The following is a 15,080-nucleotide window of genomic DNA, read 5'->3' as shown; positions in this document are numbered from 1 at the left end:
AGCAGTTTTAAACTGACCTCAGAATGCATGAGTTTCCTTCATCAGTGTTACAGGGATTCATAAGCATTCTGTACTTGAAGAATGTGAGCAAATACTCTGCAATATTGTGATGTTAGCTTTGAAAGAATGGTAACCTATATCTTCTATTAAATATGCCTTAGCCAATCACAGAGAATGAGTGCATAAAACACATTTGCTTGGATGGACAGCTGATCCAAGTTAATAAGTCACAGAACTGCCCATACAATGCAACTCAACCCAGCTGTGGAGTTTTAGGATTTGCTACTCAAATGAATGGTGACAAATGCTGCCCGAAGTGGGAATGTGCATGTAAGTTTTAATTACGCAGTACTTTTAAAGAATTTAGGTGACAGTTTAATGCATGTTTAAGAAGGCTAAGAACTGGCACTTCTAGACCATGGCGTAAAAATAGATGATTGTTTAATGCAATTCATAATTCTAGTTCTACATTATGTGTAGGAAATGAAATCAAATTGCTCTTTTAATGTAGGACATTCCTCTTGCCAAGCTTTAGATATCTGCAGAGACACCTCTTGGTCTGTCTTAGGCCCATCTTGTCTTCTGTCTAATCAAGGCACCTAAGCAATATAGTCAGTGAATTTTTTTGGTTTATCTTAGATGTACTTTAGAATGAGAAGATTCCCTAGACTCTGTTAACTAACTCTGTGAATGGTTTGGGGACTCTGAAAACATAGCTGTACTGTACTCACTCCCATCAATTACTTAGAATTGGGCAGGAAGAATCCTGCCCAATAAAGAAAATTCAGTTTACTCCAGAATAATAAAGAAAGTATACAGGGAAAGCAAGGCAGATTTATGCTTATGCTCTAGATTTTTAAATAACTGGTAATAGAACTCCAAGCCCTTTGAAAATGCAAAAGCTTTAGCACTAAGACTCTGAAGAAGAAACTTTCCACATGAGATTCCATTTTAGGAGCAAGACTAGAAGAGCACTAATGATCTGTCATAATCCACTGTTATTCACGTTTTGCTAGTTTGGGGTTTGTAAAAATTACAATCCTTTGCTGGCAAGAACTGTAAGTTACTAATTGCAGAGGTTTGCAGGTTTCCCACCGAAATATGCGTTGACTCTGGTCTCCATTTACAGAGATGCAACAGTTTCAAATATAGCTGAAAATGTGCTGCATATACGGAACTTAAGTTTAACACATAGTAAGCAAGCTAATTAGTCTTACAAATATTATTGGCTTATCTTCATATTTTGTAATATTTACTTAAATTCTAAAATGTTAGAAAAAAAAACATTTATTTTTATTTTTCTTAGGTCGTTGCACAATATTCTCTGATCTGAGCATTGTAACCTATGATGGAAATCATTTGGCATTATTCAAAGAAGCATCCTACATTGTTAGTCAAACTCGAGATGAAACTATAACCATCCATGTCCTTGACTGCAGACTGGTAATTAACATATTAGCTAACAAATGATGTTAAATGCTGCTAATAAGACACATTTTAAAAGAAAAGGCATATTAATACTATATAGCTGTGGTTAATTCTCACTTTTGTGTAACATCTATGAATTGTACTTGCACTTTACAACACTTATGAATTGTGCAGCACTTTATTACCTGGCTGTATATGCACAGTTCCTTCTGAAACAGCTGGAAGGTGAGAAGTAGGACCATGTTACTGTACAAATGCATCGTTTTATCTATGTTCATATGGAGAAATTTGCACTGGAAACACCAATCTTCAGAGCCATAAAAGACTGTGGATTGTCAGACTAAATTAGACCACTCTGTGCATTCAAAGTCTCTCACAGGGGTAAATACTTGTTGTTTCAAAGAAGGAAGAGATAAACCCTAATGAGTATCCGGCTAATGGGTAGTGTAATTGGCTTTATGTCGTGAAGAGTTAATTTCTTGTGAGCCTTTACAAAACTCTTGAAACTCCACTTTCCCATATAAAAACTAGGTAATCTCGATGTCTATATAAATGTCCTTTGCAAAGTTTGGTCTGAAGTAATACCTTATGGGAATTAATTCCAGAAGCTCAGTATGATTGATGTCAATAAGGACATCTGGCTTTCAGATTTGTTTTCCTGTTGGATTCAGCTCTTTCTGTTTTGTTCAGTGCCCTGTAGATCAGGAAGTACGCATGTATTTCTGTTCCATTAATTCTGTACATATATAACATCATTATTCCCAGTATCAGCCTTGCTCACCTTCAGACATGTTCATTTTTTTGGTATCTAAGTAGCTAGTCCACTGTATTTCTTTTCCTGAAAATCTTTATTTCTGTTGTAATTTCAAAATCAAGTGATAACAACACAGTTGCTGAACACAATGAGATCATACTGTTTTTGTTTATTTTTCAATATTGCTATCCAGCTGAAGTTTGTAGTTCAGACTTGAAACTGCAATCAGCAGCAGTTTTCTCCTCTTAAAACCATACCCCCTAAAACCTTTTACTGTCCCAATACGCAAAACCAGTAAGCAACTAATGTATAAAAATTTTGCACATTGTGACTATGGTTTATGTATTTTTGCTTTCTCCACAGAGAAATTCAAATTCAACTTCTTTGTGCCTGGCAATGTTGAATCTAACCTACATGTCAAACCAAATTATTATCAATCGTTTAAGTAGAAAAGTAAGTATTTTGAGGGTTTGTTTTTCTTTGCCTTTTAGATAGCAACTTCTGTAATCAACTGCCGCTTTATTTGTATACCAAAAATTAGAGTATGATACAGCAGATCATATAATTCATGGTTCCAACTTTGTAATTTAATAAACTGCTAGTAAATTCAAAGGGTCAAACTGTGATACAAAGGCAGTTAATGAGGCAAGTCAGAGTGAAGCACACAAACCGTTAGTCTCTTCAGTACCTATATTATTTTTTAGAAGGTGAGCCTGACTGTTGCTGAAATTAGTTATGAGTTAGATTCCTAAACTGTTGAGAATCTGGCCTCAGTTGTTCTACCTACAGCACTTGGTAACCTGTTTTTGGTGTGTATTTTAGATTACAGTAAATTCCAGATTTGCCTGGCCTACTGTTAGACAATATGGATACAAAGTGGAGGATTCGGGCTTCAAGTATGCGGTTGAAACCCCAACAAAAATCAGAATTCAGTGGTTTCACAACACAGGTGTGATGATTATTGAGTTTAATAGTACCAGGGAACCAAGAGCTTTGGGACTATGTGGTAAGTATAGAGTAGTGCAAGAAATAAAGGCATTCACATGCTTTGCTAAGGAGGCACATTCCTAATTATATAAACTATCTTTTGCATGATCTGGGCCAAAAAAAGAGTTATTAAAGATTATAATATTGTTAAAATTAAGCTATTATTAATTTTGATAATTGCTGAAATCATGTTTGATACCTATCCATGTAGTCACTTTTTACCCATAGTGTTGTTTCTGTCTGTAACCTGTTTGGATCATAGGCATGATTGCTGTAACCAAGCCCAAATAAGTAAGACAGGCATAAGTCCATAATGTCAAATATGGTAATTTGCAGGTTTAGTTTTTGATATCCATCTGATAGAAAGCGGTATGTGCTATTTTCAGTTTCTAAAGGTCAGAATTCACAGGAAATGTTACTTGAGAGAGCTAATCTTAATTTATCTGTTGGAGGAAATAGTTCAGAATTAATTTCTTAATATTAATGGGTTAAATACCCTCATTTTGATTCTGTTAGGATTGCTCAGTAGTTTTACCTAGTTTCTTTTTTTTCTAAAAAGCACAGCCTTGAATAAGTTGCTGGTGCTATGGTTTTTACAAGCATATACTTGTTGATATAAATCCCTACTGTGACATCTGAATCTGTAAATTTATCTGATGTAAATTGAAGCTAGAAACCAGGGTTGCAGAGTTCATATAATTACAGGGGATATCTTTCCAGTTTCAGAAAGGGCAAATGCCTGTAGCTCAGTATCAGATACCAGTGACAGCTCAGTCCAGTTCCAAGTCCTGCAGACAGTAATGTGATTCTCACAAAGGAAGAGAGTTTGAATTTACTGTGATTTTGAAATTAGATTATTAACTATAGTTTGCCTTAACTTTTGCTTTCAAAGTCATTCTTGCTCTTTTTGGCTAATTCTTATTATTAAGAACAGTATTTTATAGTAAGCCTGATTCAAGTTACTGTGAAAATTTCTTTTGCCTTTACCTGTTTGATTATTGTGATAGCGAGAACTGGGAGAATTACATTCCTGGTTTACAAGGTGCTTTAGCTAGAGCACAACACATTTCTGTGGCTGGTGTTCCAAGTACAACTTCTTCAGAGAATGTGCTGTATTTTTCTGGTATTTATCACTGATTGGGATTCTCTGCGTAAGTCTGTCTGTACAGTGATGTCTGGAGCCAGCTTTAAAGAGCTGGTTGTACTACATCTTTTCAGGGTAAATTAGTCTACCCTCATCTCCTGTGCAGTCTGTGTTAGTCTGCATCTTTTATTTGAGCTTTCGTAGATGTTTTTTAACTGAACTGCAGTACTGGTAGATCCCGTTTTCTAAACTTCATGGAAATGATAAAACTGAAGACATCACTACTGTTCTATAGCAAAAGTATACCTTGGAATGGTCTGTGTCAAAGACAACAGTATCTTTTACAATGGAAAGTTTGGGAAAACATGGCAACTGGTGAAGAGCTGGTGTGGGAGATCAGGGATGTGGAAAGGTAATGTGGACATCTCCATAGCAAAACTGGTGAAAGAGAGCTCAAGCATGTCAGTTTTAGCTGCAATCATGTCCTACTAAGCCAAAAGTGAAGCCTTAGTTTTGCTGTGCTAAATCTCATCGTCAAAGAGTAAGAGAAGTGAAAAAAGCTATCCCAGACAAGATAGCAATCCTTTGAAGTCTCTCAGAACCATCAAGATCTTCCTATTTGCATTGCATAGATTCACAACCTCAGGAAGTTCACCCAGAAATATTTCTGATAGAATAATGGTGACAGTTTCAAAAGATGTTTTGCTTTCTAAATGCCTATTGCTGTATCACTGATTGTCAATGGCTTGTTCTTGTGATCAAGAAATTTGAAAATGCTAACCAGACCACTTCTCTAGAAAAGTATTAAAACCACAACTAGTTTTTGAACAGATAAAAATTTAGAGTTGCCATTCAAGGTTGTGGGGATACCAGAAGAAAACAGTCTAGAAGTCTGATAGAAAAGTCTCAGAAATAACAATTACGAAGAAAGAATCAGTGACTGCATTTTTATACCTGTGGACTCTTAAAGGACTTCCAGAGGAGACTACTGTAATACCTGGATGCTCTGTGTTGACAAAAGTAATTCTCCATGTGTTACATTGCTTCCTTTGTTCCAAAGTGTTGCCAACTACCTTAGTTTAAGCAGGAATAAAATGGTATGCTGCCTTCTGAGAATTGAATACAGAAAAGGTTGGGGTTTTATTCCCCTGCTGAGGGATAATATACCTGGATAATAATATACTTATACCTGGAAGTGACAAAAGATGCACTTTTATAGTAGCTTTTAAGCCAATAGATGCTTATGACTGCTCAGAAGCATAAGTAGAATAGCACAAGATTTCTGCAGTATCAGATGAGTATCTTGGCATTTTTATGGGAGTTCCCTTTTCTGATAACATTTACAGTTACACAAAAGCGCTTTGTAACATTTTTAAAACTACATTTTTATCTAGTGCTTGTGCAACTGAGAGGTGATGTTTGTGTGCCATAGCTGGGCTATCTGAACAGCTCTTTGATATGGAATGTATTTCCATTTATAGATGCATCTTTACTTTTGCTTTGCTTAACTTGTCTGAATTTTTTGTATTTTGTGATACTCCGAAGAACTTTCTGCATCTGTTATGGATTGTGATAATGTCATGTTATAAAAGTTTTTTATAAGCTATTTATTTCTTTGAATATGCCACTTCAAACATACTTCAGAATGAACCATTCAGTGTTAACCTGCTTTTTCCTTCTGATCATACACAGGGGTTTGTGATAGAAGCTTGGAAAACGATCTGATGCTACCCAACAGGACAGTTTTAAGCAAAAGTGATGCTCCAACGACTTTTATAGACAGCTGGCAAGTGCCAGACACGTTAAAGTATGTTGGAGAAGACAGGCATCAGGAAACTAATTGCTCAGTCATGGACTGCTCAGAGTGCTTAAGAATGGTGTTGAACCAGACCTTCAGCAGCTGTCATCCTTATGTATGTTAACTATTTCAGAAGCTTACACTTCAAGAGAGATGCAGTTCTGATGTTTTTGTATACTTCATAAATTCATTAATGTTAAACTACATGCAACCACATTTATGGAATGAAATATATACTTTTTTGTATCTACAGTTGCAAGGTAAAAGATACTGAAGAGAGTGGCAGCTTAGTGGGAAATTTACAATATGCAACTCACACTTTCAGAATACATTTATATATCTTTGTTAATTTTGACAATACCATCTAATTTATAAATCAGTCCCAGATAATTCACTTGTATCAATATAATGTAGAGCAAAGTAAAATAAAATACTTTTAGGATTTCATTCATCCTTAAGCTTTCTGTAATTTAAGTAGTTCCAAGTAGCAATAGGTAATTTGAGAGCCTGCATTCTCAAGGGCTCTAGAGACAGGGAGTTCCAGCCTAGAGAGATGAGAGGGTAGAACAGACTGTTTAAAGCAAACCTAAAGAAAATAACAAACTTGCAGTGTGCAAATAAAGTATTCATTTGTGATCATGTGAGTGCATTTACCATTTCACCTTTAGTATATTGTTGAGTTTGATGAAGAGGAGGCCAAAAATAGACAAATACAGAGGTAAGGAAGGACAAGGAACTATGAGTAATCATGCCTTCTATTGGGAAAACTGTATTATCTCTAGCTTTGGCAATTCTAAGAAATGAAACTGCAGAGTATAAGGAAGTCACCATTTGGGAAGCCTTTTAAATACTGGTAGATTCTCTTTGTATACCAATGAAGCCTGATGACCTCTCACTTACTATGAACCAAGAACTTTTGGCTTCATTTTTTGTAGCTGATATTTTAAAAGGTCAGTCTTTTTCCTACGTAGCAGGGTCTGAATGAAGGTGCAATATTTTTTATTTTTTCTTTGTTAGGTTCCACCTGAGCTATTCTGTGATATATGGGTTCAAGACACTGAGTACATTCGAAGTCCATGCATTTCTCTAGCTGCCTATGTGGCAATGTGCAACAAATTTAATATTTGTATAGAATGGAGGAGCTCTGATTACTGTCGTAAGTATTCTGCATATATGTGTACCTCTAGTGTTCAGAGACAAAATTTGCCTAATATAAAGCTACTGTAAGTTGAAAATACTCCTTGAGTCCTCATGTACTTTGGAAGTCATGATTGACTTGATAAATTCAGCGATTTTTTTTTATGATACAATTGAGGGCAGTGTGCAAAAGGTATCAAGATCATTATAGCCATTTCATAAATGGAAAAAGTAATCTTGCTCAGAAGCCTACCTCTGGCTTATTTTGTACTTAAATGTAGAAGCCAAATCTTCTCACTCGCAATGTAGTGTTCATTTCCCTTAGCCACTTTCCACTGATAAAACCTAAAAACCCAGAATTGTTTGTGGAAGGGAGGAAGACGCAGAAAGCAAGTTCTGTGGTGCTTTGAATTGGTGATATCTGCTTGCTGCTGCTGCAGAAAGCTATGCCTTTGGCAAAAGCATTAGAGAAATTAAACACCTTTGATATCAGATGGAAGGTAAGGAGTAAAATCTGAGAGCTAAAGTATCCTGGTGGAAGTCACCTCCCATAGCAGCATAGTAAAATGTAAGGCCAAATGTGATTTGTAGTTGTCAGTGAATAGAAAACGTGGATTGCAGCATCACTTTATGCTGTCAATGATCACTGAGGAAAAGCCCGATACAGTGATGAAAAAGGAAAGACTTATTGATGAAATGTGGTCTCCAAAACTAAGAGAACTCACCGTACATATAAATCGTAAGTGATGTCTGTTTTGAAGTGGTATGAGGTGTGTATGCATGTGCAGACTGTGTGCAGGCATGTTGTAAGGCCCTGCAAATAGTTACAGAGTCTAAAACTTAAAAACAGTCAATTAAAAAAAAAATTAGTTTGTATGGATTTTATTAGAAAATAACTGTTTAAAAAGAGATATTACAAAATATATATGTAAATTCGTTGTGAAGGGACACGTCACTCTTGTACCACAGTGACCTCTGGTGGTGCGTGCCCAGTAAGGAAGAACCATGAAGCCGCGTGTGGATTTTGTGGTCATTAAATGTTGACTTGATATGCAATGATTTTTAAAAGTCCGAGTTCCTGTATTTACAGGGCTGTAATACATTTTCTGTAGAGCATTACGGCCATTTTTAGTAGGGAGGAGGTGGATAAAATCAGCCTCCTCTCCCAATTAATCTTTGAAGTCCAAAGTGGAACTTTATTTTTGAGCAGACAGACCTGTTGTAAACTGGACTTTTTCTCATTACCATGATCCCAGATGACATTGCTGTATAATTTAAGCATCATTAAATGATGAATATAATATATTTTGGTCTTCCACACAACCACACTGTGGCATTTGTAGTCATAGAGTTGGCATATGTAGTCATAATCATGTTGGCATATGTAGTCATAATCATGTAGCCATATTTATGCAGCTTTAATCACAGTTTTGAACCAATGAAAAATCATGTTAAGTTTTCAACAACAAAAGCTAAATCAAAATGAGATGCTTTTTTTTTTATTTCTGTATGTAGTCATAACATGCCAATGAATTTACATTAGTAAAGAATGTAAAATTTAACTGTGTTCTTTGACTTAAAAATCACACAGAAGGGATTAATTAATGTGGATATCTATTAAACATAGTAAATAATTGATCCCATTCTTTATTATTTTGTGGTAAAAATTGCTACATTTTCTTTTACATATAAATTTTTGTAATTAACAGACCTTTCCCCTTTACTAATTACTGCTTTTTCTTTAGCCACTGTAAAGCATTCAGAATGAATCAGAACACTGCATTATTAACCCATGTAGTCTAACTTACAAATGTTTTGAAGTTTAAATTACTTTACATCAACACTGATGCATGATTTGATAACTCTACTGCCAAAATGCAAACTGAAGCCTAATGAGAATGTTACTACAAGAAGAGGAGTAAAAGCGCATGCAAGTTCCTTTTGTTTGAATTTGTCCTGTAGAAGGTAACTGGTCTGCATCCATGTTTTAGGCTGGTAGATCCGAGTGAATTGGCAAGCACAGGAAACTGACAAGAATGCAATAGTGTCTTCTCTTAGGTATTGCCTCATGTGATTACAATTTCAGAATGAGTGATTTGTTTATTTCCTTCCTAGCCTTCCCCTGCTCTGAAAACTTCTCCTATCGGGCATGTATAGCTGCCTGTGAAGTTCCAGATAGTTGTCAGAATAACGAGGTTGTTTCTCTGGACTCAGACTCCTGCTCGCTGTTGACAGAAGGCTGCATCTGTGCTGGAGGGACCATCCTTCACCGAGCTCACACTGCTGTCTGTATTCCTGAAGAAAAATGTGGTATATTTGGATGTGATTTTCTTCTTTATTATCTGCAAGTTGGTGGTCAGATACTTGATTACTAATAAGTTGAGTTCTGGCCTGATGTTGTATGGGTTCTGCATATGTCATTCAGTTGAGGACTTTAGGTAGTCAGTAAACTTAAACTGTACACATGAACAATCAAGGAATGTCCTTATGACACAGAATTTTGCTCACCTTCTCTCAGCTAGAGGATGCTTTTTAAAATCAAAGTTTTTACTTATGTTTATGCACTCCTAGTGTTCTACTTATGTTGGTTTGACCTTCTTTTCTCTTAGCCCTTTGCCAAGGGTCCAACCTGTCAAAAGTAAATGGCATTCAAAAGACATGCGGCAAGAGTTAATTACACATTTTGAATAATACATGTATATGCCCTCTGTTCTTTCTGCCAGCGTTGATATTTATTTTCGTTACAATTCTGCCTGAACATATCAAATTATGGACCAATTGGACCAACACTTAACACTAACTACATGAACTTTAAAGATGCAGTTTATTATAAATCAGATTGCATAAAGCTCTGTAAATTAATAATAGTTTTGATGTGTGTGAAATGAAAAAGTAACTTATTTTCAGATCACTGGTTTAAAAACGAAGGACTGGATAGGGGTTTTAAGTGACTAGCCTTGCAGGGGTGACACAAAACAAAGTGGAGGCCTTGATCCTCTGGGGGATATTGAGTGTCTTGCTTTCTCAAACAAACTTAGTCTCAGATTGTCTCCTCTTTCATTTTTTTTTGTGGGATGATGGGGATAGGTGATGCCTTTAATGCTCTGAGATTTTTATACTTCATAGATCCACACCCACTGTGGAAGAAAATGGTGGTCAAAATTTAAAGTAAAAAGGAATTACTTCCATTTTCTGTTGTCTTGATCTAGCTTGTACAGATAGCTCAGGAGCACCTCATGCAGTAGGTGAGATCTGGAAAACTTCTTTGAGCGGATGCTGTATGCAAAAATGTGTTGACAGTGAGACCATAGTTCCAGTGGAGTACGACTGTTCAGATATCCACAATTTACACTGTCAGCGATTTGCAGAAGTCGCCTTGCTTGTTCCTAGTGATGAGACATGTTGTCCTCAGCAGATCTGTAGTAAGTATGCCTCAATAATTATGAATGCTGCCTGATGGAATTTGCAGATATCCTTTCTTTGAAGTTTGTTTTCTTGTTACACATCCTACTTTTGAGGTGAATGAAAAACTTGGATTTGAATTTACAGATTATGTAGAAAACTGTAAAAACTTTGTATTATTTGGCTCAGTATCCTCAATAGCAAGGTTTTGGGAGAATGGTAAAGGTTGGGGACAAGAGTTGTAAAAACTGAAATAGCACTGTGTTTATCTGGATATGAACTGTGTTTCGGCTGTACAGGCTACTGATTTATTTTTAATATCCAAATACAAATAAATGATGCACCTAATTCCAAGAAAAAAAGGATCAGATGATTATTTATCTAATTTACAAAGTGAGCAGTTATAAAAGTTATAAAACTTCTTTTTTTTTATAATCCTTATTTAGATTAGAAAGTCCATCTTTATGAAAAAATTGCAAGCAGTTTTCATATTTTGACCACCTGGGATGATGTTGCAGTGACTTTTCCATGGGATATTTCATATGTTATACTTTTTTATTTTATTATATTTTACTTTATATTCTCACAAAGACTCAGCTCTAGTTTAACTTTGCCTCCATGGAGAGTGTTGCAGAGCCAGACACTTCTGAATACTGGCTCAGGGGTTTTTGCTGGCTTCTTGTGGTTTTCATATGCATGCTGTTATTTGGAGATTTGGGTTATCAAACTGCAAATACTGCTTGCCATTGCTCTACTAAACTTATAAAATCATAAGATAGTTTAGAAGGTTTCTTGTTTTTTCTTTCCCTTTTCATAACAGTTTGTAATCAGAGCCTCTGTGAATACTTAATCCCTGAGTGTAATGGCTTGGAAAAGCTGGTCACTTACTACAGTGAAGAATCCTGTTGTCCGAACTATGTTTGTGGTAGGTTTCTTTTCAAAAGATGAGAAAATTCATCCTGTAAAAGATACTCAGTAAATTAAACAGCTCAACTTTGAAGCAAAAGGGTAGTTAGTGTAGACTCATTGTTAATATGGCCATTTATCAAATTCTCTTTCATCTAAAAGCTCAGGGTTGGTCTGTGCCTCTCTTTGAGCAGATAGAATGATGAAGCAGATGAATGATGTGTGTATTGGTCAGGCAAAAATGTGTCTTTGCTCTCTTGCAATACAAGGTAAACATTTTTTGAAAACATCTTTGTCGTATCTCTGCTCTGCACTGCCGTTTTTTAAGGATATAGCATAGCAAAGGAGGAATGCCATATTTCCTATATAGAAATACATCTCTTGTACCTTTTTTCAGAATGCGATCCAGCAAAATGTGGACCAGTGGAGCAGATGCCAAGCTGTCGAGATGATCAAACGCTAATTGCTGCTCGGGTGGAGAGTACCTGCTGCATTTCCTATATATGTGGTACAGTATCCTGGCTGTTTGAGACTATAAGTGTTTTTACGTATGCAATGATGTCCGCTACTATCTTGCTAATTAAGGCTCCTTATACTTCCTTTCACTCTCCCAACATAGTAAGGCTTGAAAGTGGTTAAAAAAAAGGACATTAATTTTGTAAAACATAAGAAATGGCAACAATCACCAAGAGTCACAAGACAGCTTTGTGCAACTGAGTAGTTGGGTCTTGAGTGGTGGTGGAGTCCATGGATGAGGTAGTTGAGGGCCTTTGAGAGACTGTCCATGTACTGTGCATGGACATTTTATCTGAAAAAAGGCTGAAGTTGTATATGTTCTTGCTTCCTATATCCTTTTGTATCAGCTGTGGCCCATCTTACTCAGTGGTAAATATCCCATATGAGACTATTATACAAATTTGTTCAGTCCCTTTGTGGTTTGGCCTAAGACTGAATTCAATAATAAAATTGCACTTTAGCATCAGTATAGTTCTGATGTTACCATATGGATTTTCTGATAATAATGTTATAATGAGGTCCTATTGAATTTACTCTGGTTTTGCAGTTTTGCCAATAGATACCTGTGAATCAATAAGGCCAACATCTTGATTAGCTCTTCCGTGTGCAAAAAATTTGAGCATGAGCAGTAATAGAAAACTTGAGTTACACTTCTGCTATTTACAATAATCAGGGGGTTACTTTGATCATGTGACAGTGATGTGCTGTGTTTGGCGCCTCGTTGTCTGCATAGCATCCTTCTGTCTCTTTTTTGATACAATGAGTCTTTGCACTGCGCATATCAGAAAGTACCTACTGTGGTTTTCATATGTGTTCAAGTAGGAGATTGACACAGGAATCGCAGAAGATCCCTCTTACTGGGAATCAAAGATCCTATGATTCAAGCAGAAGTACATTCCTGAAACCAACAGTATGACTTGGTAGGAGAGAAAACCTAGCAAAATTTTTCGTAACAGAAAGGCAAAGAAAATCCTATTTGTTGTGATCCATCTCACAAATAGTGTATTCTTTATATTAGGAGACAAAGAAAAGGGAAGCTGTACTAAAACTAGCCTCTTGTTTAGGGCTATAAGGAAAGAATGCAGAGCATCTCTGTTCTCTTTCATGTGTGTTTGTGACAAAATTATGGGCATGCTTCCTAGGAAGTGGTAAAATTTCTTCCTGTGTTTTTAAATACTTGTTTTTTCCAGCATGCGGGGCTTGCTCTGATCAAATACCCAAATGTCAAGAAGGAGAAGTTCTTATTGTGGATGGCAACACTACAGAGCGGTGTTGCCCTACATACCACTGTAGTAAGTTATTAATTTTGATATTTTAAGTAATAGAGAGCATGTGAAATTTTGTAGTGTGGATGTTCAGTGCCAAAAATGGTGGCTCAAAGAGATAGTTCTACTTGTGCATATAAGCATGCTATCATCTGTAGTCTTGAAAGATTTTAAAGGTAATATCTTTAAAGGTAATATCTTTATCATGTGCCTAAAGCATTCTCTCAATATCTGTATCATAAAGAAAAATGAATACTTTCAGGCCACAAATTACAGAGATTTATAATTGTTTTAAATATTGCCTAGAGTGGTTGTACTCCACGCTACTATTATAGCTAAAGTTTACATTTAGATTATTGTCTTTTCAATATTTTCTAAAAGTATTTACTATGAATAAGTAATTTGCTATCTCTTGATTCATATTTTCGTTTGTCAAAATATGACAAACTTGTGTTTATTGGACTTACTTTTCTTTAATTTTAGTTTGTGAAATACATCGTTGTCCTGAATTCAAATGTATGCTAGGCATGTCTTTGGTGGAGGTGTGGAGCCCAGAGAAATGCTGCCCCTTTCGGACATGTGGTAAAGTGATTGATTTTCATTTTAGTTAATTAGACAAGAAGTCACTGACAAGAGCTTTGGACTCTTGGGTTTAAGTCTTATTTCAGCCAACTTTACCATTGTGATCTGTTCATGAACAAATTATATGGAAAAGTCATCTCATGTTACAGAACTTCTTAATCTGCCTGTTCTGTTTTTTTCTTGCTTCACGTGGGTGATAGTATATTGTAGGATTTGCCTGTTCCAACTGGGTCATTTATCGTTTTGAAAATTTTGTAAGAGTTAGTGTATTGGGGTTGCATGGCAAGGTTTTGGTAGGAGAGAAGTTACAGGAGTGGCTTCTGTGAGAAGGTGCTGGAAGCTTTCTCCATGTCAGTTAGAGTCAATGGCAGACACTCAAAGATGGAGCCACTGCTGACCAAGGCTGAGCCCATCAGTGACAGTATAGCGCCTCTGGAATAATGTGTTTAAGAGGGGGAAAAAATGTCAGCAGGGCAGCAATTGCAGCCAAAAAGAGGAGTGAGAATACACAAAAGAACTCTGGAGACACCCATGTTGGTGCAGGAGGTGAGGAGGTGCTCCAGGCACTGGATCAGAGATTCCCCTACAGCCCTTGGTGCAGACCATGGTGAGGCAGGCTGCGCCCTGCATCCCATGGAGGTCCATGGTGGAGCAGATATCCACCTGCAGACCATGGAGGACCCCACACCAGATCAGGATGCCCGAAGGGAGGCTGTGACCCTGTAGGAAGCCCTGGAGCCTGGCAGGACTTGTGACCTTGGGGGGGGGGGGGCGGCACCCACACTGAAGCAGTCTGCTCCTGAAGGACTGCACGCCATGGAAAGGACCTACACTGGAGCAGTTCATGAAGAACCTCAGCCTGTGGGAAGACTCACATTAGAGAAGTTCATGGAGAATTGCCTCCTAAGGGAGGGTCCCCACGATGGAGCAGGGGAAGAGTGAGGAGTCCTCACCTGAGGAGGAAGGAGTGGCAGAGTTACTGTGAAGAACTGACCACAATCCCTATTCCCTTTCCCACTGTGGGGAGGAGGTAGAGAAATTCAGAAGTCTGAGAAGAAGGGAGGGGTGGGGGTAGGTGTTTTAAGATCTGGTTTTGTTAATTATTATTCTACTCTAATTTGATTGGTAATAAACTCATTTCCCCAAGTCAAGTCAGTGACAGTAATTTGTGAGTGATCTCTCCCTGTCCTTACCTCAACCCACAAGCCTCTACTTTTATTT

General features: G+C 36.9%; 1 protein-coding gene across 1 annotated transcript in view; it reads left to right on the top strand.

Moving 5' to 3' along the window:
- OTOG (otogelin) overlaps nt 1-15,080 on the top strand; it is a 96,542-nt gene that overhangs the window by 70,080 nt on the left and 11,382 nt on the right. The window contains exons 36-47 of the mRNA XM_057418215.1: nt 162-330; nt 1,307-1,443; nt 2,546-2,635; nt 3,005-3,188; nt 5,946-6,166; nt 7,069-7,207; nt 9,304-9,498; nt 10,398-10,610; nt 11,411-11,515; nt 11,894-12,004; nt 13,203-13,304; nt 13,761-13,859. Coding sequence (XP_057274198.1) covers nt 162-330; nt 1,307-1,443; nt 2,546-2,635; nt 3,005-3,188; nt 5,946-6,166; nt 7,069-7,207; nt 9,304-9,498; nt 10,398-10,610; nt 11,411-11,515; nt 11,894-12,004; nt 13,203-13,304; nt 13,761-13,859 — 1,765 coding nt within the window. The remainder of the gene's footprint in view (nt 1-161; nt 331-1,306; nt 1,444-2,545; nt 2,636-3,004; nt 3,189-5,945; nt 6,167-7,068; nt 7,208-9,303; nt 9,499-10,397; nt 10,611-11,410; nt 11,516-11,893; nt 12,005-13,202; nt 13,305-13,760; nt 13,860-15,080) is intronic.

The sequence above is a fragment of the Pezoporus wallicus genome, unplaced genomic scaffold (assembly GCF_028554395.1).
Source record: "Pezoporus wallicus isolate ANWC-B61680 ecotype Strahan unplaced genomic scaffold, APGP_CSIRO_Pwel_v1 contig_2025, whole genome shotgun sequence".
NCBI classification, from domain to species: domain Eukaryota; kingdom Metazoa; phylum Chordata; class Aves; order Psittaciformes; family Psittacidae; genus Pezoporus; species Pezoporus wallicus.
Note: the sequence above shows the minus strand (reverse complement) of the source record. Positions and strands in the feature narration are given on the sequence as shown.